Below are 23354 nucleotides of genomic sequence, written 5' to 3'. Positions count from 1 at the left end.
AACATTCAGTTCTTGACATTTTCATTTTATTTATAATTATTTTAATATATTTTTAATATATTTTACTATTTCCCTCCTAGTTTATGTAAATAAAAAAACAAAAACAGATTGTCATTACAGAAGAGGTACCAGAAATATATTGGCTTACATAAGGAATCTTCAAATATAGTCTCAGAAAATTCATGGGGCCTTGTGATTTAAAAGGTTGAGAACTACTGCCTTAAAGGGTTACTTCACCGCTTTTTCATATTAAACTATGTTATTCCCTTAACTAAAACGAGTTGACAAATCCCTCTCTCGTCTCAGTGCGTGCACTTAATCGCTCTGACGCGCGAGATCTGCATTTAGCTTAGCCCACTAAGCCCAGTTCATTCACTATGGTACCAAAAAGAGATCAAGTTAGAAGCGACCAAACACCTCCACGTTTTCCCTATTGAAATACAGTTACATGAATAGTTGAACAATCAAGTATGGTGACACAAAATAAAACGTGATGCTTTTCTAAGCGGATTAAAAAGGAGAACTATAATGTATGGCGGAATAGCATTTCTGGAAGTACTTCAACTCGGCGCAATAAAAAGTCCCGGCTGAAACACCCTCCCTCACATCTCACATATACATATAAATATTTCATATAAAAAATCATATGTGATTTCTGGATTTTGTTTTTAGATTATGTCCTTCACAGTGGACATGCACCTACGATGACCCCTCCATGATTTCCAAGTGGGAGAACTAGAAAATAGCAGGGTGTTTAAATACTTATTTTCCTCACTGTATACATTATATATATATATATATATATATATATATATATATATATATATATATATAGTCACAGTACATGCAAATAACAATTATGCAGAGTTTTATTATGTTTCCTTTATTCAGTTCAGCCCCTGTTCATTATTAAATGTGCAATAGCATTAACCGAAAAATAATTTTAATTACAAACCAGGCAAAATCAGACTAAAATCTATTTATACACTTATATACACAATGATTGAATTTTTTTGTTTTATTGATTATAAATATATAACGTATGTACACAACTAAAATGAGCTTGGGTAAAAGGCAAACATACATGGAGGCAAAACTCATAGACAGTTACTGTACATTAATAAATAATATGTAGAATAAAGCTGAATAAACCCAATGTAACCACTGGAACCCGAGAAACGAACATCAAACATCATATCTGAATGAATATTGAATATCGGTCTTCCTTTTGTCATGTATAACCTATTGGCAGGTATAATCAAATTGATGGAAGACAGGAAGCATTTAAACCTATAATATGAATCATGTTATATTCCAGATGGTATAAAAATAGTATTGTGCAACTCATGAAAGTGCAGAAAAAGAGCATGAACTACAGGAGTTCACTGATCACTGATCTACGTAACATCTTGTCAGAAGAATACTAGAGTTCTGGTGTATAACAAACTGTGATTAAAGGTAAAGGTGAAGCACAGTTCACAAGCAGATATGAAGATATGTTATGTTTAACTAACAAACAAACAAACAATGTTCCAGTACCAAAGTGCTGTAAGACATTCCACAGCCCCTCAGTGAGAAAATACATTCCCTTAAATTTCTCGAAGGCCACCATTAAAAACATACTAAGCCTGGCTCAGACAATTGGGTCAAAAATGCTGAACAGTGACTAGCTCCTGACTTTATAGTAAACTGGATTATCACTTACAGCTTAAGGATTTATTCAAAATCAGCTTCAAATAAGGCAGAATCTACAGTTAATGGTACAGAAAACACTGAAATACATACTAAATGAGTTGATTTCTCACACCCCAATCTTAAGGAGCTGTTTGTGCTACACCTTCCTTATTACCATGTAAAATTGAAACTAATTTCAAAGATCTGTCTCAAAAAAAAAAAAAAAAAAAAAAAAAAAAAAAAAAAAAAAACAATACATTTTTAGCAATGGGGAGAGTCGGCCTACCAAGCTCTTGGTTGCATATGTACATTTATGTCTTTTAGGGTTCCATTGTCCTTTCCCTGCTGTCTGACGGTCCTGGTGACCTTCATCTCCCGTGACCCTCTAATGTTTTTCCCTCCAAGACCAACTGGATCTCTTTGGCATCTAACGTCTCATACTGCAGTAAAGCCTCGGCCAGATTTTTGTGCTCTTTAGCACGGGACTTTAGGAGCGTTTTAGCACGCTCGTAGGAATCCTAGGAGCAAGCAAACAAATATGAAAATCAAAAACTGTGGAAAAATTGGTATTCAGTATGAATCCAATGGTTCATTCCTGGTTTGTTAGTAAAGAGGACAGAGTTAGATCAGAAGACAGTTTACCCTCAGAAGTATCCTGACTTCATGTTCGATGGCTGCCTGCGTTTCTGGGCTCTGCTTGGTGAGGTCAGCGTATGTCATGACACCCAACTATAACACACAAGGGAAGAAGTCAAACAAGAAGTATGTTAACATTACTTTAACATGCTTCTAAGCTATTATAAAGTTTTAAAGGTGCAGTGTGCAACATTTATGAGGATCTATTGACAGAAATGCACTATAATATACATAACTATGTTTTCATAGGCGTATAAAGACCTTGCATAATGAACCGTTATGTTTTTTTTTTACCTAAGAATGAACCATTTCTATCTACCTTACAGTGAAGTCACCATTTTGCACTGCCATGTTTCGGATACGGCAAAAGTTTAATTATCAGCTAGCTCTACTTTACGTTGCTCTGGTTGGTTGTAGCTCTATCCAATTGCAGACAACCGTTTATCCTGTTTAACCGTTTAACCGTCAATGGTGAGTTCCCAGACCCAACATCTTGATGCGAGTCTGGCTTGTCAGGCTAGAGCTATTCTGGATTCTGGATAAATTGAGAATCACTCCATTAACATTTTCGCAAATTTTGGAAAATTCACTGGTGATTTTGTGGCTTGTTTCCGTTGTGTTTTGGTGATTCCGTTGTGTTGTGGCTTGTTTCCATTGTGTTATGGAGATTTTATTGTGTTGTGGCTTATTTCCATTGTGTTGTAGTGATTCCGTTGTGTTGTGGCTTGTTTCTATTATGTTATGGCTTTTCCGTTGTGTTGTGGTGATTCTGTTGTGCTGTGGCTTGTTTCCATTATGTTATGGCTTTTCCGTTGTGTTGTGGTGATTCTGTTGTGCTGTGGCTTGTTTCTATTATGTTATGGCTTTTCCGTTGTGTTGTAGTGATTCTGTTGTGTTGTGGTTTAATTCCGTTATGTTATGGCAATTTTGTTGTGTTGTGGCTCGTTTCCGTTGTGTTGTGGCGATTTCGTTGTGTTGTGGTTTAATTCCGTTGTGTTGTAGCGATTTCGTTGTGTTGTGGCTTGTTTCCGTTGTGTTGTAGTGATTCCGTTGTGTTATGACGATTTCGTTGTGGTATGCCGATTTCGTTGTGTTATGGCGATTTTGTTGTGTTGTGGCTTGTTTCCGTTGTGTTGATTCTGTTGTGTTTTGGCTTGTTTCCATTGTGTTTTGACGATTTTGTTGTGTCACGGCTTGTTTCCGTTGTGTTGTGGCGATTTCGTTGTGTTGTGGCTTGCTTCAATTGTGTTGTAGTGATTCTGTTTTGTTGTTGTTTAATTCCATTGTGTTGTGTCGATTTCATTGTGTTGTGGCTTGCTTCCATTGTGTTGTAGTGATTCCGTTGTGTTGTGGCTTGTTTCCGTTGTGTTGTGGTGATTTCGTTGTGTTGTGATTTCGTTGTGTTGTGGTGATTCCGTTGTGTAATGGCTTGTTAACGTTGTGTTGATTTTGTTGTGTTGTGGTTTAATTCCATCGTGTTGTGGCGATTTCGTTGTGTAGTGGTTTAATTTAGTACGGCTGCGCTACTGGGCAACCGTAGAAATGGGCTTGGATGGGCTGTTTGCCAGACTAATTGCGGAGCAAATCTAAATTTGCCGGAAGTTGTCTGGGTTTTCCCAGGGTACTTGAATGCAGGAGTCAATGACAAATACTGACAGTCACTTGTCGGCACCTACTGGTTTGACAATGTAATTGATCCGATTTTATTCCAGCACTTCTGTGATAATATGAATATAATTTTTTAACAGAAATAATAAAACTATGAGGTTGAAAAGACTATGAAGTAGAGGTCGACATACATATATATATATATATATATATATATATATATATATATATATATATATATATATATATATATATATATATATATATCGGTTGGCCGATATATCGGGCCGATATTTGTCATTTTTTAATATATCGCCATCGGCCGATATCCACGTTCAGTAGCGCCGATTTAAAGTCGGGCACTTCAACGGGCAGCCGTGTTATTTGAACAGTGGAACAGCCACTGCTGGCGCATGTGAAGGACCCCAAGCCAAAACATTTGGAAAACAGTACTGGGAGAGAAAGGTAAGGCTCAAATTCTGATAGTTCAAAGTCCAATGGCCATATATTTACAATTTATTACAAGCAAGTTATTAAGTGTAGCTTCATTTAGTGAAAGAAAAAAGGAATAACATAGTACCGTCAGGCATAACGCTAAATTAGCTGGCATAACTGGCATAACGCTAAATTAGCGTAGGCCTCACAGACATGAAATATATCTTAAGAAAGCTTGAAATGTCTTTTAACAATTTAAAACGAAAAGAAATAGGCTACTCTCTGATTATGTAATCCATGATGTGCATTTCTCTCTATACTACGAGTTCACTTTGCAGATGGCGGTCGTCAACTTAATAAACAGGGAACTACACTAACCTTTTCCACTGGTGGCACTTGTGCTACTAACTTTTTCAGTTACTGGCACAAAACATGATTTGGTCGCACAAACTATTTAAAGTAAGCCACTCTGGATAATAATGAACAATACTGTCATTGTGAAGCTTCAGTGCGTTTACATGGAGCACTGTAATCGGTTTAAAAGTCCAATCCAAATGAAAATGCTCCATATAAACACCTCAATCTGAATAAAAATGCCCAAACCGAATGAAATTGTAATCGGTTTTAGAGGGGTGGGATAAACCTTTTCATGAAAAATGTAACCATGTAAACGACCTGACCGGATTACTTTTGAGTGTGCGTCCTTATATGACGTGATATAGATAAAGCGCGCCTTCACCACTGACCGCGCACCGCGTTTAAACGCAGGGTATAATGTTGAGAGGAAAGTAAATTTTTCTGAGGGGTGAACTTTTAATTTCTTAAGAACGTATGAAGATAATGTTGGCATAATGACAAAGACAGCCTGGCTACATCCTCTCGTCTTGACAGCGTTTGTCCCAGGCACTTTTTACTTCAACTGCGCCTGACAGAAGAATTAATTTTTTTCTGAGATGATTATTACACTTTACAACAAATAAATAGCTTTTATAAAACCGGTTAAGTCCTGGTGGCCGTTGAGAGTTGCTACAATGACATCCGTGAACACATTCAGCTGCTGGAGAGAAGCGTCGACATTTCTGATGCGGCAGACAAACTGCTCTGTGATGATTGCGACTGAAAGTCAGCACATGTAACGTTAAACCCCAGATAGGTTTAGATAACGTCTCGTGTAAACAGTCCACTGAATCTTTCAATCTGAATTATTTTAATTGGAATGACAAAAAAGTGTGCATGTAAACGTGGCGGCTAATGATTCGTGTTTGAATTGTTTTGACGCAGTTACAAATTTGGACAGTCCCGCAATTGATGTCCCAAACAATTTACAGTACACACAGTGCATTGCTCCGTCTTGGTACCTTAACCACTGGTATTCTTCGAGCCACTGGTGTCGAAATTCATATGTCCGTTTCGTTTTTCCCGCATGTGCTTTCCCTGACATCATTCTCACTATCACAGGCTCCGTTTGACATGTCGCATCGACATCAAGTGATGGTTCTGTTACACTTGAACTTCCCTTTTTACAATATGAGTCAATTGTCCGCTTCATTTCAACACGTTCAGATTGTAACTTAGGCTATGTTGAGATATATGCGATTGCTGTGTGTGTCCTAACGAGAGGTATATTTTTTTAAATCAACGTTAGGCTACGCCTCACCTACATTTCGGGAGGGGGCGGGGGTCGCGGGGTTGAAGCCAACTTGATGTGTTGAATGCTCAGAGCATGTTATAAAACGTATTCTTAAAATAGGCTACACATTTCTGTATTAATAAATGCTCATAGCAAATCATAGTATATTGCCTAAAACATAAGGTAGGTACAAAAATAATCAGTGATACATTTGCGACCCCATAGAAATTAGGGTCGCAATGGCATTTCAAAAGGTCGCATATGCGACCATTTTGGTGGCAGTGTAGTTCCCTGATAAACTAAAAAAAATAACCCTGACGCACACTATGGTTAACCGAGTATTAACCGCTAAGAGCCTCGGTTAACAGTTAATGAAAAACTTGAAAACGTGCAGCCCTAGACTGTAGTATCTACATTTGACTAGTTTTACATCATCTCGCACATTTTATCATTTATTACTATACATGCAAAGTTTGGCTTAAGGAATGAAACTATATTTCCGTATCCAGAGATAATAAGATAAATATGACAAACCTTTTCACTCATTCCAAATCTGGTCACCATCATTTTTGCTATTTTTGTAGCACTGTCAAAATCACTTGATGCTCCTGTGTGAAAACAACAAAACATTACACAGATAGAACAAACTGAAAAAAGCAACAAGCCTCATTTTGCCTTATTTACTACTCATGCAGTGCCCTCTTGCATATTTGCATAATAATAAGCACAATAAACATCCCATATACATACAGCCGGTTAACGCAAATTATATCAATAATTGAATTCCACCGCAACAGCAGAGTAAAAAGTACTACCTACCAGTAGTGATATTTTCATTGCCAAAAATGAGCTCCTCAGCCACTCTGCCACCCATGCTGACATCCATCTGCGCCAGAAGCTGAGCACGTGTTTCACTCCAGCGGTCACTCTCTGGAAGCATGGACACCTACAGAGAAGAGGAAAAATGGGACCTAAATCAAGGAAGACCAAAACTGAGAGCTCAGAGGTCATATCTAAGAAGTTGATCAATGAAAAGTTCAACCCATTGGTGAACACATAAGGCCTCTCAATTTTAGATCCTGATGACAAATTAAAATGTACTCACATGACCTAAAGTAGGGCCTCTCGGCATAATGGTGGCTTTATTTATGGGCATGGCGCCTTTAGTGTAATAAGCAATAATAGCATGGCCTGACTCGTGGTATGCTGTGATTTCTTTATTCCTCTGATCAATCTCCGCACTCCTGCGTTCTGGGCCTGTGAAGGGAGAAAGCGAACGGAAAACTCAGGGTTTTCATTCATCTACAGCAACGTTTACTGTATCATGCAAAATAAGTCAGAGGCACTTACCCATCAGTATTTTGTCCTTAGCAAATTCCAGCTCCTTCATGGTCACCATGTCTTTACCATCCACAGCAGCTCTAAGTGCAGCCTGATTCACAAGATTCTCCAGCTCGGCACCAGAGAACCCCACCGTTCCTCTAGCAATGACCTCTGCCTCCACAGCTAATGTCCAGAAAAGACAATCCTTATGAACAACTAAACTTACTGTATTATTACTTTTTTGCCTTACAACATTTAATCTACACACATTATACATTATAAACTCTTAAAGTCCCCATTTAGTTCCCTTAATGGGTTACTTAAGTGATTTAGCGTTAAGCTTTGTATTTAAACTGGGTCATTAATGTAGTAGAAATGTGAAATTATTTTTGAATGTTGTGCCTTCTATACTGATAAAAGACAGAAAATGTATTTTTGTCTCATGGGGATGAAAGACAACAATTCGAATATACTCCCAGGTTTCTACTGATACAAAGCCATATGCTAATCGCTGAAGTAACCCTTTAAAACTCATAATTGATCAACAAAATGACACATTTAAAGGATAAATTCACTTTAAAATGAAAATTATCCCATTATTACTCCACAAATATACTCCACACGGCTCCATGGGGTAATAAAGGCCTTCTGAAGCAAATCGATGGGGTTTGTAAGAAAAATATCCATATTTGAAGGGATGATGAATTGAGAAATCAAAAGAAGAGCTTTTATAGACACCAGGTCCAGAAAACGATCGTGTGTGCATCTTGACGTCATCTGTTGCGAAACACCGCCTCTACAGAATAAATATGCGTTTTTCAGACAGGCTACCAAAACGTACGCCCATCAGCAGGCCGGTGAATCTCAAAGAGTGAAATAATATTCCTTTCTTGATCTGGGCGCACACAAGCATGTGTGTGTGTGTTTGTGTGTTTGTCATCGATCGGGTGGGTCAAGTAATACAAAAATAATATTGCAATCAATCGCGGTTGGATGAGAAATAAATCATTGTGTTTGTTTGATACAGACGTTTACCAGGCCTGTGATCGAGAAAATCATTCCGTTTGCCGCTTTCAAAACAATCCCTCCCTCATGTGAACTGAACTGATAGGGGAGCTGAAGCTCATTAAATATGCAAATCTTCTCTAAACCTAGCCATGTTTACTTCCAAGTCTCCAGTGTGGCACGCCCATCAAAACCCATCGTTCAGGAGAGAGCCTCAAAACCGTTGTAGAAAATAGCCTATTACTTATAGTTATGATGTTTTTGAAAGTAAAAACCACACAAACGTCATTAGTTGACCTCAAACAACAGGATAAATAAAAAAGCCATTTCATGACAGCTTTAAAACTAGCCTTCGATATTCTACTAATGAAGAAAGTGTAACGCCTCTCACATTAAAAACGCTTACGCTACATCTGCAGTCATCGGTGCGCCACTATGGTTTTAAATGTTTTGAGTTCTGAATTCTGGATAAATTGAGAATCACGATTTTGTTTCAAACAGAGATCACGATTCTACTGGTTCTAAACAAAATAACATGCTCTGACACAATTTTAAAGTTTTAAATATGAATATTTTTCTTACTAAACACCATCGATGTCGATGATACTTTTATAATGGATAGAAGCAATTTGTTGAGCTTCAAACTCAATGGATGTCGTCACTGCAATTATAAAGCTTGGAAGTGCAGTATATTTATTAATCTTGATTGTGTTCATCAGAGAGAGAGAGAAAAAAAAGTCATATACACCTAGGATGGCTTGAGGGCAAGTAAATCATGGGGTAATTTTCATTTTAAAGTGACCTAATTTAATTCAGCCATATATTTTTGAACCAGAAACTTATTCAAAAGAAGAGAAAGAGTGAATTATATAGGCTTGTCTACAAGTTGATATTGCTAAATATACCAGATTTTTCATATCAACAGAAAAATATACTTTTGCGTGTTGACGGGATTGGTTACAAATTTGTGATGTAGAAAACGAACGATTTAAAAATCACGCTTTGGTTCACTGCAGTTTTAAGGGGAAATACTGAGCAATGGTGTGAATTTGCACAATTTGTCTTAAAGCATACTAAACACCCGTCACATAAACATTAAAACCTTGATTTTCACCACAGAGGGTCTTTAAGAAATAAGTATTTAACATGCCACTCACCAGAGTCTACTTTAATTTTTTTAAGGTACCACTTGAGGATTTCAGTGCGGCCCTTCACATCTGGTCTGGGGACGGTGACCTGCATATCAAAACGTCCTGGCCGGATCAGAGCACTGGGGAACAAGACATCATTCAGATCTTCTGACAAATGAGCTACATTATATGAAAACTATTTTTTTTATGTTTGGTTTATAGATGTTTGAAAAGAAAACACACTTATCCAAAGCTTCAGGGAAGTTTGTTGCTCCAATTATGATGACGCCTTCATTTGGCTTAAACCTGCCGATGTTAAACACCAAAAGTTAGTAAAGGCAAATCACTACACTTTCCACTCAATCAGAGTGCAGCAGTCATACGTTCTTTAAGTTGCATGGCTCACCCATCCATCTCTGCTAGAAGCTGATTGATTGTCTGTCTAGAATAGGGGTGCATGGGAGACTCGATCCTCTTTCCTCCAACACTATCCAGCTCATCAATGAAGATAACACAAGGAGCGTTAGCTTTAGCTTCCCCTAGAGCATAAATCCAGGAGAATAACATTAACATGTGAAGCAGTCCTACAATCATTCATTAACCAATTAGACATAAGACTTTGCTTTTGGCAACTTTCACATGTAAAGAACTCAGAATCAGAGACATAAGCCTTATTTCCACTGTCAGGCTGAGGTATCTCAATGGGCTGGACTGGGACTTATAAAATTGAGGCCAAAACCATGCTGCGTTTCCACCGTCGGGGTAGGAACAATGTCACACAAACTCATGATTTCACTAACAAATGGAAGTTTTATCAGAAAACTAATCAGAAAGAAATCACTAGAAACTAGCGAGATCAAACACGACAAAAGTGACCATTTGTTGGCATTTTTGTTGTTTACTTAAATATTTTATCATCGTTTCTTTATTTTATGTGTTGGGAATGTTACTTAAAAGTAATTAGTTATAGTTACTCACTACTTGTTCAAAAAAGTAACTGAGTTAGTAACTGAATTACTCTTTAATAAAAGTAACTCGTTACCAGGGAAAGTAACTATTTTCGTTACTGTACAAAAAAAAGTTGCTACAAGTCATATCATTTTGATTTTTTTTTTACCAGTTTTCACAAGTCAGTTGAAATGAGTAGAACAGACAAGTGTTTATAACTTTTTTTAAATGTTCAAATATGTAAAATAACTTGGATGCCCCAATATTAATTATTAAATGAATGAAATGGACACTAAATAGAATAAATTATCATTATAAAACATTGTACACTAATCTACACTATTTTAATGTTACTGTGGGACAATGTGGGGACACCTATCAAATTCAATAGATTATTGTAAATATCTGTGCAATAGTGAAACAATAAAACAAAATAGATTGTTTAGAACTGTAATATTTATTGCACAGACCCCAACTGGCCATCAAATAAATCTAAAAATAAATTATACTCCTTAAGAAAAGTATACCAAAAAATAGAAAATTATAATAAAAAAAATACATTAGCCTAATTTACATAGACTCTTTGTAGTGCACATTAAAATTCTAAAACTGTCACACACAATAAACATAATGTAGCCTGCTTGAAGTATTACTCACTTACACACAAAAGTAAATAGGACATGTTCATGTTTAGTTTTAAAAAGAGATATTTCCCTTCATTTGCGGCCTTCGTTTACACGCAAACGGATAATTTGCCTCTAAAAACGAGTCTTTTTTCGTACTCATTTTAATTTTAGCACAAATGTTTTTTGAAATACTCTTGAAATAAGCTAAAATTTAGGAAGGCCTAACATTAGTCCCATAACGTTTCATTTTTACATGATTTTTTCCTAAATTGGCAAGTTAGGAGCTACGTTTAGCCTTAAATGTTTTGTAAATACGGCCTCTGGTATAGAGACGAGATGTACTGACAGACAAAATTACATGATTGCGATTGCCTATATTATTTGACTGATTTTCTTCAAGCAGTCGTATTTACCATGATTACTATAGCCCCGTTTCCACCACAGGAACTTTACCCAGGAACTAGGAACTTTGGGTGGTACTTCGTGTGTTTAGACCGCAGGAACCAGGGTATAAATGAAGTTCCGGGTAAATATTTCCCCCTCCAAACGGCCCTGCTCGCGGGGTAGTACTTTTTCAAAGTTCAGGAACTTTCGAGGGCGGGACTTGGGCGCTGAACATGCTGATTGGTTGAGCTCACGCAGCATTTAGGTTTAACTCGGCATTTTTAAAAGTCTTACACGCCGCGCTCATGTTGACAAGAGAGGAAAGTTAATTTTTCTGAGGGGTTAACTTTTTATTTCGTAAGTTATAAGATAATGAAGATAATGTTGGAGTAATGACACAGCGTATATTGCCCCAGGCAGTTTTTTACTTTAACTGCGCCTGACAGAAGAATTATTATTTTTTCTGAGATGATTATTTAAACAAATAAATAGCTTATAATAACTAAATCCACTAAATCTTTCAATCGGTACACACAAAAATGATTACTGTCCGCTAGGGCTGTCATTTTTGAATAATTCGAACGGATATCAAATATCAAGCAAGGCATTCGAATATATTCAATTATCTACAACGCCGTCATCTCCAGCGCCTGGAATGTGTTTACGGATGCCATAGCAACTCTCAACGGCCACCAGGACTTTACGGTTTTATAAAAGCTATTCATTTGTTGTAAAGTGTAATAATCATCTCAGAAAAAAATAATTCTAATGTCAGGCGCAGTTGAAGAAGTTGATTGTTTGCTTACATAGGCTTAGGGACAGTGTCATTATGCCAACATTATCTTCATAACTTCTTATGAAATAAAAAGATTATCCCTCAGAAAAATGTATTTTCCTCTCTTGTCAACATGCTTGGTGCATGAGCACGACGTGTGCTCTTCAGTGGTGAAGGCGCGCGCTGTTGTCACATAAGGACGCACACTCAAAAGTAATCCGGTCAGGTCATTTACATGGTGGAATGTTTCGTTTGATCGATTCATGAAAAGATTTTTCCACCCATCTCAAAACGATTACAATTTCATTCAGTTTGGGCATTTTTATTACGATTGAGGTGTTTATATGGAGCATTTTCCTTCAGGTTGGACTTTTAAACTGATTGCAGTGCTCCATGTAAACGCACCGAAAGTAAAAAAAAAATTGCGCTACATGGCACTTTAAAAACCGGATAGTTTATTTATAGTTCGATTACGGATATTTCACGTCATCTTCGAATGCATATCGAAAAGTGACAGCCCTTGTCCGTCACTGGCTGGAGGAACAGTCGCGTGCAGTCCTACATCACCGGACTAATTTGCCTAATCTTCTCGGAACTTTATCGCGGTCGAAACGCAGACAGCTGCAGGTCTGGGGGGGAGAAAAGTTCCTGTAAAAAAGTTCCTGGTACAAATTGTTCCGGGTAATTTTGGTGGAAACGGGGCTTATGGTAATCACTATTTCTGCCTTATTCAGAGATGAGAATTCACATTGGATCACAAACAGACGTTATTTCAAGCAGTCGCTGCTGTCTGAAAGTGAGTTGAGCAAAAATTATTTTAAAATGTTTTATGCTAATGCTCTGTTATATGATATCATCCAAAGCGCTGCCGTCTCCCACCTTTATTCCCAACCACTACTCTAGCCCAAGTATTGGACCAAGGAATTCAGCAGTCCTAAACTCCTGGCCGCTAACCCGGAGGCAGCCCAAACAAGCCCCGGGTGACAGTGAAAACTCGACTGGCCCTGGCATGCACTAGCATACCCGCTTTTGGCCTGGCAGTGAAAACGTGGCTATAGTATGACCTATTATAAACAATCATGGAATTGTGATTTGGAGTGGCATTATGTACACTAGGTACTCACTGAAAAGGTTTCTGATTCGACTGGCACCAACACCAACAAACATCTCATCAAACTCGGAGCCAGACGCATAATAGAATGGCACATCTGCCTCGCCCGCCACAGCACGGGCCAATAGGGTCTTTCCTGTACCTGGAGGCCCAATCAACAAGATTCCTAGGGGGAAAAATGCAAGTTAATGTACTGCCAAAGAGAATCAGTGTGGAATTTGACTTCAGAATGATACACTGGATTTATTTCCTCATACTCATCGGTTCTAAAGTCTGCACGCTGTTCATTTTTCAGTGTAAAACATAAAAGACTGAAAAAGTTTAGCGACTAGTGATCAACCAATAGTCGCAATTGAAACTTTTCCAATAACTGGTTAAATAGCTGATACTTCAATAATATGAATAAAAACGTCACTAGTTGGAACTACAGTATATTGAAAATGAAGAATGACTATGAACTACTACTAGATGGAAAATAAGTGTGTAAAAATTCTTCAAAGATGTAATCCAGTGAATAGCCATAAAGGTTTGGTACAAAACGAAGACGAGAAAACGGATGGTAGAATTTTAATATAACTATTTATTTAAATGTTTCTGGCTCAGATGGAGCCTTTTGGCAAATTTGAGTCATTACCTTTAGGCAGCTTTCCTCCCAAAACAGTGAACTTCTGAGGGTTCCGCAGAAACTCCACCACTTCCTGCAGCTCATTCTTGGCCTCCTCCGCACCCTTCACATGGTCGAAGGTGACGTTCTTCATCTGGACAGGGTCCACTGCCGAGTCCAAGCCTGATGTGGTTCGGAATCGCACTGTCCGGAATGGTTACATTTATAGTTCACACTCCAAACACACACACACACACGCACACATAATGCACTAGGGCAAGCCAGCCAAATAAGCATGTCTAACGGCTCCAACCCAAGCTAAAACGTGAAACTAGAGCGGCACAATTCTGGATAAATTAGGAATGTGGTTTAATGGACACAAGTTGTTAAGGAATAGGACCGCCGACCGCGTGGGTGTTTGGATTGTGATTGCAACATTTTAACAATTATTTGCGTAGCTCTACTTGAAACCTCTTTCAAATTATTTGGATTTTATATTCAAACTGGCAAACTTGACACACAGGACATAAATGAACCGCTTGCTAAGTCATGACATATGTTTTCCAGGTCGAAGCATTCACTCAATTTCAAGAGTCATTAATGAGCACTATTTATTAACACATTCACACGAAGTGGACACTACAGTGCATACTACAGTCTCAGGACTCATGGCATAATAATTTAGATTTTGACATGGAAATAAAGGTTATGATTTTGGGAAGTATTACAACACACTGTGTATATTGTTTTCATTTGGCATTCGATAAGAGTGTTTGCACCCAAAAACAATAGTGTCAGACTTAACAAGTGGATACTCAACTTTAGAGCTGGAATACACAACATGACTTAAAATCTGAACAGATTTTAAAATACTAGCCCTTGATTTCACAATGCTCAAGCTATTCCTAGACTAAAATCCTAGACTTAAAATATGTCTAAATATGTATGCACACCAGTATAGTTTTTTTAGTGTTTTTTTAAGAAATGTTTAAAAAATATACTTAAATGCCCTAATTGAACTAAAGCCGAATTCTAGCTAAATCTAAACCCTGTCTGTGAATCCTGTGCTGCGCTCTGGTGGAACCTCTGCAATGGTCTAAACTGGAACGTCCTAACCCTTGATCTTGTTGAATCCATTATGGAGTTGACTTTTTTTTTTCCTTTACAAAATTGTTTAATGCAGCAATCTTTATGTATATATGTGTGTTTGGGTTATTTTAAATGTTTTTAAAAATAATTAAAATATCAGTCGATTGTGGTGGGTTAAATTAAATGCGATATGCAGTGACGTCACAATCGTATTGCACTGTGGTATATGGAGCTACCTGAAGTGTACACATAAGGTAAAACAGTAGGTCAAAATAGAGGGAGCGAGGGTCTGTCCATATAAACTTCCCTTGTCCACTTCATGAAGTAGTACGCACTTCAAAATGGTGGCAGGGACTCCCCCGAGAAAAAGTGCTCAGTGAAGTTTGCAAGTGCATGTCTAATAGTGGAGTGGAATGAAGCACAGGCCTAGTCATCATGTACTTGCCGACTTTGCAAATGGTTACAGAGGAACAACTGGGCATTGTACACCATGTACAAGATCACAGAATTTCAAGCCATTCCACACAACAAACTCAAACAAATGTGCATCTAGTGGCTAGGAGATGAAATCAAAATTGGCTAAATGTATATACAAAAAAAATGTTTTCCTCAAAACTGGATGGAATATTAGCCTGGATGCCAGCCGAACTCTGCCCCACCCACAACATTTGAGCTCGGGCAGTTCGGTCTTAGTTCTCCGGAAAAAAATGGTACTTGGGGGGTAAAATGTGTGTTATTTTGGTATGGTTGCCTGCTAAAATTCACATTCATGGGTATATATATATATATTACATAATTAAGGTCGCGTCAACCCGCGGGCATGGAAAACAAACTTCGGGAAAACCGCAGACTTGGCAACACAGTGCAGTTGAGTTCTGTTGACATTTAACAACTAACTGTCAAATTTAGCGTCGCTCCGATGCTTTGATTGGTTGTAGGTCAATCCAATTGAGGTCTTTCCTGGTTAGGTTGAAACACGCCCCATAATTACAGCCCAATGGAGCAGTATCTGACTCGTATTCTGACTAGAATTGAGTATAACAACGTCAGGCTATGGATTGATAGCAACAAAAAAAAAAAAACTGTAGTCTGTATATACCTATTCACATACCTATTCGATATTCTGCTAAATCTGTCAACTCTGACTGCCCAAAATTAATGCATCCAGACTGCAAATCGGGGCAAAAATCTGTTGTGTGTATTTCAGCCTTTAGTTAGAGACAAAACATACATGCAGAAGTTTCTTTGGAACATTTACCTGATAAGAAAGGTGTTTTTGAGAGTCCATACAAGCCCAACAGCAAAAGCACCAATAGTATCAGTCGCATCCTCCTTAATGAGTCTATTGAAGATGATGACATGTTTTACATTAGCAATGATAAAGCTAGAAAGGAAACCATATCAAGTTGAAAACTTTCCATCATTGATTCACAATTCATCAATTGTTGTTAATCTAAGATGGCATGCCTTGGGTTCTCTGTGTCAGGGCCTGAGCTTTAAGGAAGCCCTCAGCAAAACCAGTCTTAAAAGCATCATGTTGACCATCAGGTATATTTTTGGTTTTAAGAAGCTTGTCCAAAGTTTCAACATCTGGCCCTTTGTCTCGTGTGAGGAAACCCTAATGGACAAAAATATAAATAAAATTGTAACACCAATATTAAATCAACTAATAATAAACAAGACATTTTCAATGTAGTGAAAACATGCCAAAGCATTATTTTAAAGGAATTTAAATCAAAATTGTCACAATTTACTCGTACTCATGCCGTTCCAGTCCTGTATGACTAAAAGCCCTATCATCCACCAGGTGCAATGTGATATTGCAATATTTTAACCCGGTGCAATATTCTGAAATAAATACAGTTGTTTTTTGTTTGTTTTTTTAATAGAAAAAAAAAAGAAAATATAGATGTGTGTCACCATTCAACTAAAAAACACTGATATATAATTTTTTCGCCACATCGCCCAGCCCTAAATTGAAATTTAAAGTTCCACAGGACAAAAAGTCATACATTTTTGGAAAGATATGAGAGAGAGAGAACATTAAGACAATTACATCTTTTATGGAAATAAACACATTAGGCTAATATCGTTCAAAACGCAGCACTGTATTACTGTGCGGGTGACCTTCATAAATGATGGCGTGAATCCTTCAGGCTCCACTGAACTGTCTATACCTCCCTGTAGACGCCGTGTTTTGGACTTCAGAGTTTTAAAGCCTCGATTTGGGACCAACACTGAAAAACACAATTACAATTTGATGAACATTGGCAGCCAACACAGATCATCATTTTAAAATGCTGCTGCCTGTTTGCAGCTTGACAAATGAATAATAAACTGTTCACATTACATGGTAAATATTGGAGATCTGTACATAGTGTTTGGAGAGGGGACTTGTTTTGCCTAGAGAAGACAGGAGTAGCACCACCCATTCTGGAAAACCCTGAATAAGAAAGAAGAAGTTAAAATGTTACTTTTAGTTTAGTGTGTTTGAACAATCAACGCTGAACAGATGAAAAAAAAAAAAAAGGTATGCATTGACATCACTTTCACGCCAGAATAAATCCCTCAGCCAGACTGAATGGCAGAAGAGAGGTTGCATGGCTGGATTTAATGGGGGAAACTACAAAAACATAAGTTAAACAAACAATTATCAGTTTAAACGAAAGATTGGTCTCGATAGTGATTCTTACAACTTACCAAAGATCCAGTGATCATGAATATTGACATGCAGCCAGGATTGGTTTCCATTTATAAAGCTAATCTGCCTGTAAACGCTTTATATAAATACAATATAGGTAGATCTAAATCGGGTTGATCACTTATATCAATGGTATATATATCATCAAGCCCTAACACTTGTATCGCTCCTCTCTGGGGAGCTTGGAGACATAAAAGGACGAGCGACACCAGTCAAGGACAAGAGAGGACCAGGCCTGGACTTTATGTTATGGTTTTGTTTATGTTTTATGATGTGTGTGCAGGCAGTCGTCAGTGAGGGGCTGCCCGCGTTACTTTCGTTTTTGTTTATTATTTGATTAAAGTCTTTGTTGAACTTTCGTTGGTTCCCACCTCTTTCCTTCCCATATTTATGAACTCTATTACAGACACAAAACGATAACTGCACATTCATGTGTTGCTGCCTGGAGTCCATTTGCTTCTCTTTTCTGTAGCTTTCGGCCGTCTGTAAAAATATACCTCAGATTTCTTGGAAAATCTATTTGTACAGTCGATCTCAAAGCTCTTTCCCGTTTTAGATGAGCTGTGTGTGTTTTTTCATGGCATTCCCAGAAAACCAATGTAGCCCCTCAGTCTTTGTGCCACTCAGTGGCCGTAACCGCAGTCATTCCAGACAACAGTGATGTAACATGGAAACCCTCCATAAACATTCAAGGTTTCAATGGGCTCTATGTACGCATTATTTCCCCATTATGTGAGGCTGCTCTTTTGTTTCCGGTGCAGGATTTTGAAATCGGAAGAATGCGGGATTATGGCAGAGTCGTTGAAGTTTACTCGTTGTTTGCTGGACTTGCCCAAAATTACAATCAATGATTGTCCAGATGTGCAGTACAACGCCCCATAAACTTTAGAAAGGTTTCAAGTTGTATGCGTCAGTCATTGAAATTATGAAGGTAAATTCAGCTAGCTGTAACTAGTAGGGCTAACATTGTTCTGTTAATATCGTGATCCGTCTAGCAGCAGGCCAATCACGCTAATAGAAATTTGATAGTTAAAAGGGATAGCTCACCCAAAAATGAAAATTATGTTTATCTGCTTACCCCCAGGGCATCCAAGATTTAGGTGTCTTTGGTTCTTCAGATTTTTAACTTCAACCGTTGCAGTGTGCCAGTCATATAATGCATGTTAATGGGGTGTAATTCTAAGAGTAAAAAAACATGCACAAACAACTGTTCTGTTTGAAAAAACGATCTGTTTATGAAAAAACTATCTGTTTGTGTGAGAAACTGAACAGTATTTATATATTTTTTACCTCAAATACAATACCTATATATAGTAGCTATGTACAACAGCAGCGAGAGCACCATCACTTCCGCTGGGTGAGGTGAAATTACGTGATATGGCATAATTTAAGGGTAAACAAGCGGTGGAAGTGATGCTTGACCTCACCCAATGGAAGTTATGGTACACTCGCGGCTGTTGTACATAAAGTGTTGTATTTGAGGTCAAAATTATATAAAAACGTTCAGTTTCTCAAACAAATCGATTGTTTTGTGTCTTAAGACATCAATGCATCGTTACAAAATGCGGGGTTTAATTTGAAGTTGTTTGTGCATGTTTCTTTTTACTTTCATAAACGTAAACCCCATTGACATGCATTATATGACTGGCACACTGCAACGGTTGGAGTTAAACATTTTCATTTGTTTTCTACTGTAGAAACAAAGTCACCTGCATCTTGGATGCCCTGGGGGTAAGCAGATTAACATCACATTTTCATTTTTGGGTAAACTATCCCTTTAAAGTGTCATGCTCATTGCTACCGCTCTATGAAGAAAGCAGAGACACCACACCAGCTGAGAGTAGGACTGGTAGCTTAAATGTGATGTTCAAAGTTTTAACAGTTTAAACTTTACCACTGATTAGCTTGGATAGCCACAGTAGCACAGGTGTTATTTTAGCTATTATGGATAGTTATAGTACAAAAATTAAGAATAATTAAAAAAAAAATAATTTCACCCAAAAATGAAAATTATGTCATTTACTCACCCTCAAGTTGTTCCAAACCTGTATGAGTTTCTTTGTTCTGTTGAACACAAAAGAAGATATTTTGAGGAATGTTTTAAACCAAGTAGATAGAACAACCATTGACTACCATAGTAGATACTATGGTGTGTATATATATATATATATATATATATATATATATATATATATATATATATATATATATATATATATATATATATATATATAGTAAAAATACTATCATCGTCAATGGTTGCTATATCTGCTTTTTCACAAACAATCTTCGAAATATCTTTTTTTGTCTGTTCAGCAGAACAAAGAAGCTAATACAGGTTTGGAACAACTTGAGGGTGAGTAAATGATGACAGAATTTTCCTTTGAACTATGGGGTGAACTATCCCTTTAAATAAACATAAACAAACATATCTGTATATAAACTATGAAGCAAAAGCAATTGTCAAGCAAAAGCATCCACTAAATGAACTTTGGCTCTTTTGTTGACTAGCGTTCCTGTAGCATAGCACTCTACAATCGGCGGAAGTAATCCAGCATCCTTATATTTTGCCGGAAATACGTCACACGCCGCCGTGCATAGAGCCTATTACAGCTCCAGCAATGAACTGTTATGAATTCTGTTCTGTAAACAGGAAACCGGCACAGGAAAATGCAGAAGAGTACTGAAGAAACAACAACCTTGGCAACGAAATTCATCGAATTATAATGTTATGGAATCAAAACACAATGTAAATTTATATAGATTCTACTATATGAAATTGATTACAAGATAACAAAATCTTATGATTTATTTTTTTTTGGCTAAGGTTTCAAGAAAGTGAAGTGTCTTACCATGCTTGTTGTGAAAGAAAGAACCTGAGGAGAGATGGGAAGTCCTCCAGATATTTGGCTCAGTCCTCAGTTGTGAGGGCGAGTCCTGCTGAGAAACACAGGGCAGAAGCTTCTCCACCAGCTTATCTAGCTGACCGACTCCTAGATCTGTCAGACCTAAATCCCTGAGCGTCAGTGACGGCTTCCCAGCACAACACCACATATGCAGAATTTAAAGAAGAAAAACACAGTTAAGCTTCAGAAGAGCATACTTCATTTAAAAGCTGCTAACATTCAAATGATCTGTTTTTTTTAGCACATTTCCATAAAAAAGTTAATGATTGGAAGGAACAGAGAGAAAACACCAACAACCGACATGTTTACAATATATATCAAAGTACATGTAATTACCTCTGTGCTGTTGATCTCTTGTTCTGGCGTGTTCTCTCTGTGTTTGTGATGGACTGAAGTATTGCTGCTCACTGAACCCGTCAGAGAGTGCAGGGCGTTGATGAGGTGACTCAGCTGGACTGTTACCTGACAAAAAACAAAAAAAACAAAGCATTTCTTCTATAATATCCTGGGAAATATTTAAAAACTTTATTTATATATGTTAGGGTAACATCAAAACTGTCCTGAATGTTTTTTAACCAGGACTTTTTTTTTTTTTTACAGATGCCATTTATATGTTTAGATCTTAAAGCCTTACCATCAAATCAAAGTTCAAAGTTTAAATCTCAAAATACAAAATTCTGATGATAATATTATTATTCTAATGTTATTTTATTCTTGTTTTATGTAAGCTTTTATATTTATAACTTTAATGTTCATTTTAATTATATTGCTATTTAGGTTTAATTTATTTCAGCATTTGTTTAATTTTAGTAATTTATTTCCAGTTAATAATTTTAATATTTTTTACTAAATTTATTTCAGTTTATTGGCAAATGCAACATTTCTCATATTCAATTTGTTTGATTTTTTCACCTAATATTTATATTTTACCTTTATTTCCATGAACAGAAATGTTTTGAATAGTTTTATTTTACGTTAATAACCCTAATTATACCTACACTTTATAAAGTTTTAAATGTAGTGTCCTTGTTTATCAAGGCAACAGCATCAGCAGAACTGATTGGATTGAAATGCATCTAAAATATAAGATGTGTGGGGGAAAAAACACCACGGTAAACAATATTTTCTTTTTCTATAAAGCAGTATTAACAAATATGCAAATAGTTTATTTTACATATTATATGTTTAAAATTTGAAAACGTAATTTCCACAACTGAATCTATCAAACTAATTTATATACAATTAAACTCATTTGAAACATTGTGGTGGATTAAATGTTCATGTCTTTACATTAAGACACTGCTGTAATGTATAATTACACAGTTGTCAATGCAAAACCACTGTCTGCAAACAGTACTAAAACAAGACAAATCAACAACACTGTACTTAATCAAGTCAGATACAGCAATAATGACTGGACTAATAATATGAGACAACATGACACTTTTCAGAAATATGCTCAAAACTATTTTCTTAAATCGTGAGATACAGGCTGTTGTTACATGTGCTAGCTAACCAGCTAGCCTGCGTACATGGAAAGTTATGAAACCAGCTTTCCTAAACAGTTGTGATTTGATACCTGTGGCTGTAGGGAAGTAGAAAGAGAAAACATTTCCGATTAGCTGATGGCAAACTCTTTTGGTCAACGGTAGTTTACTGATTTGGCGTTATGTAATGTCCTCCACCGGTGTCCTCTTCCGTACAACTAGCCTCGCTGAAACTGCGAAGATTCATCAACAAAACACTCTACAACATCCGGCATGGAGGTGATAAAATAAAAGTCTTAACTGTTGTCGCCTTGTCATCATAATTTACCCATCTTCGAATCTTTATAAATTTCTTCTTCTGCAGAATTAATATTAGGGTTGTACGCGTGTCAATTCTTTGTTCTTATTTTTTAATTATGATACATCAATTTATCTTAATAATGATTTATTATACTGAACAAATTAATATATGACAGTGAGGTCTAAATGTGTATGGATGCATACACTCTTTATTAAGCATACTGACAGCGTTAAAATCTGTTGAAATTCCATTTGTGTCTTTGATTTGGGTAAAATATGTCGTCACGCAATGTTTGTAATTACGGAGAAGTTGATGTTTGGCTTTAATATCATTACTAGTAATTATATATTTCTTTGTTTTATTACATCTATGCGATGCCAAAGAGCCATAGTTTTATAGATACCTATGATCATTAATGATAATGAACTGATTTGAAATGATGATGAAAACGTACTCAGTTCTCTGAGATAACGGGAACGAGTAAAGCGTCGCTAGAAATAGGGAAAACTCCTTTTTGAAAATATTGAAGCCTTTTATTCAGTAATGCAGTGGAACTCACTGCCATAACGGTGAGGGATCTGCATGCACTTATTGGCTGAGCAGTGAGAACTGCAAGAACCTATGGCAATGTGGTGGATGAGTAACAAATTACTAATAGGCGCACATCCCGGTGAAACGAGTGCAGAACACACCAGAATGGGTAGGGTGTCTGCCTATATATCTCGCCATAGGATTCAGGTTAATTCGACTGAAGTGACAAACTCCTAGTCGTGTAGCACCATAGCACGGCCATCTATGCACTACTTGGGAAGGTAACCAGTTGAATCAATTAACCAGCCGGCCTGCTGCTGCACAGATGTCACCAATGGATACACCACTGGACCACTCCCAAGAAGAAGCCATATCTCTGATGGAGTGTGCTCTTATTGGAGCTTGCTAATGGGGCACTGAAGGCTCATTGTGATAATCTCTTCGTGACCA

General features: G+C 37.1%; 1 protein-coding gene across 1 annotated transcript; it reads right to left on the bottom strand.

Moving 5' to 3' along the window:
• Positions 1-1003: 1003 nt before the first annotated feature.
• On the bottom strand, positions 1004-22330 carry yme1l1b (YME1-like 1b). Its single transcript, XM_067454334.1, has 18 exons — positions 22165-22330; positions 20922-21047; positions 20532-20712; positions 17329-17421; positions 17106-17215; positions 16446-16596; positions 16237-16320; positions 13920-14093; positions 13299-13451; positions 9848-9980; positions 9685-9747; positions 9469-9581; positions 7334-7489; positions 7089-7240; positions 6803-6929; positions 6518-6591; positions 2317-2403; positions 1004-2192 (listed from the first exon to the last, which is right to left on the bottom strand). The coding sequence occupies exons 1-18, from the start codon at positions 22195-22197 to the stop codon at positions 2043-2045; spliced, it is 2160 nt and encodes a 719-aa protein (XP_067310435.1). The 5' UTR covers positions 22198-22330; the 3' UTR covers positions 1004-2042.
• Positions 22331-23354: the final 1024 nt, after the last annotated feature.

Source organism: Pseudorasbora parva, chromosome 9 (assembly GCF_024679245.1).
Source record: "Pseudorasbora parva isolate DD20220531a chromosome 9, ASM2467924v1, whole genome shotgun sequence".
NCBI classification, from domain to species: Eukaryota; Metazoa; Chordata; class Actinopteri; order Cypriniformes; family Gobionidae; genus Pseudorasbora; species Pseudorasbora parva.
Note: the sequence above shows the minus strand (reverse complement) of the source record. Positions and strands in the feature narration are given on the sequence as shown.

Bases quoted from the DNA above. Each gene is read 5' to 3' on its own strand.
- yme1l1b (XM_067454334.1), bottom strand. From the start codon at position 22,197: ATGTTTTCTCTTTCTACTTCCCTACAGCCACAG. The intron at 9,582-9,684 runs GTGTGTTTTCTT...CTTGTTCCCCAG, and splicing joins TTCCCTGAAGCTTTGGATAA to TGCTCTGATCCGGCCAGGAC. The intron at 6,930-7,088 runs GTGAGTACATTT...TCTTCTCTGTAG, and splicing joins GAGGCCCTACTTTAGGTCAT to GTGTCCATGCTTCCAGAGAG.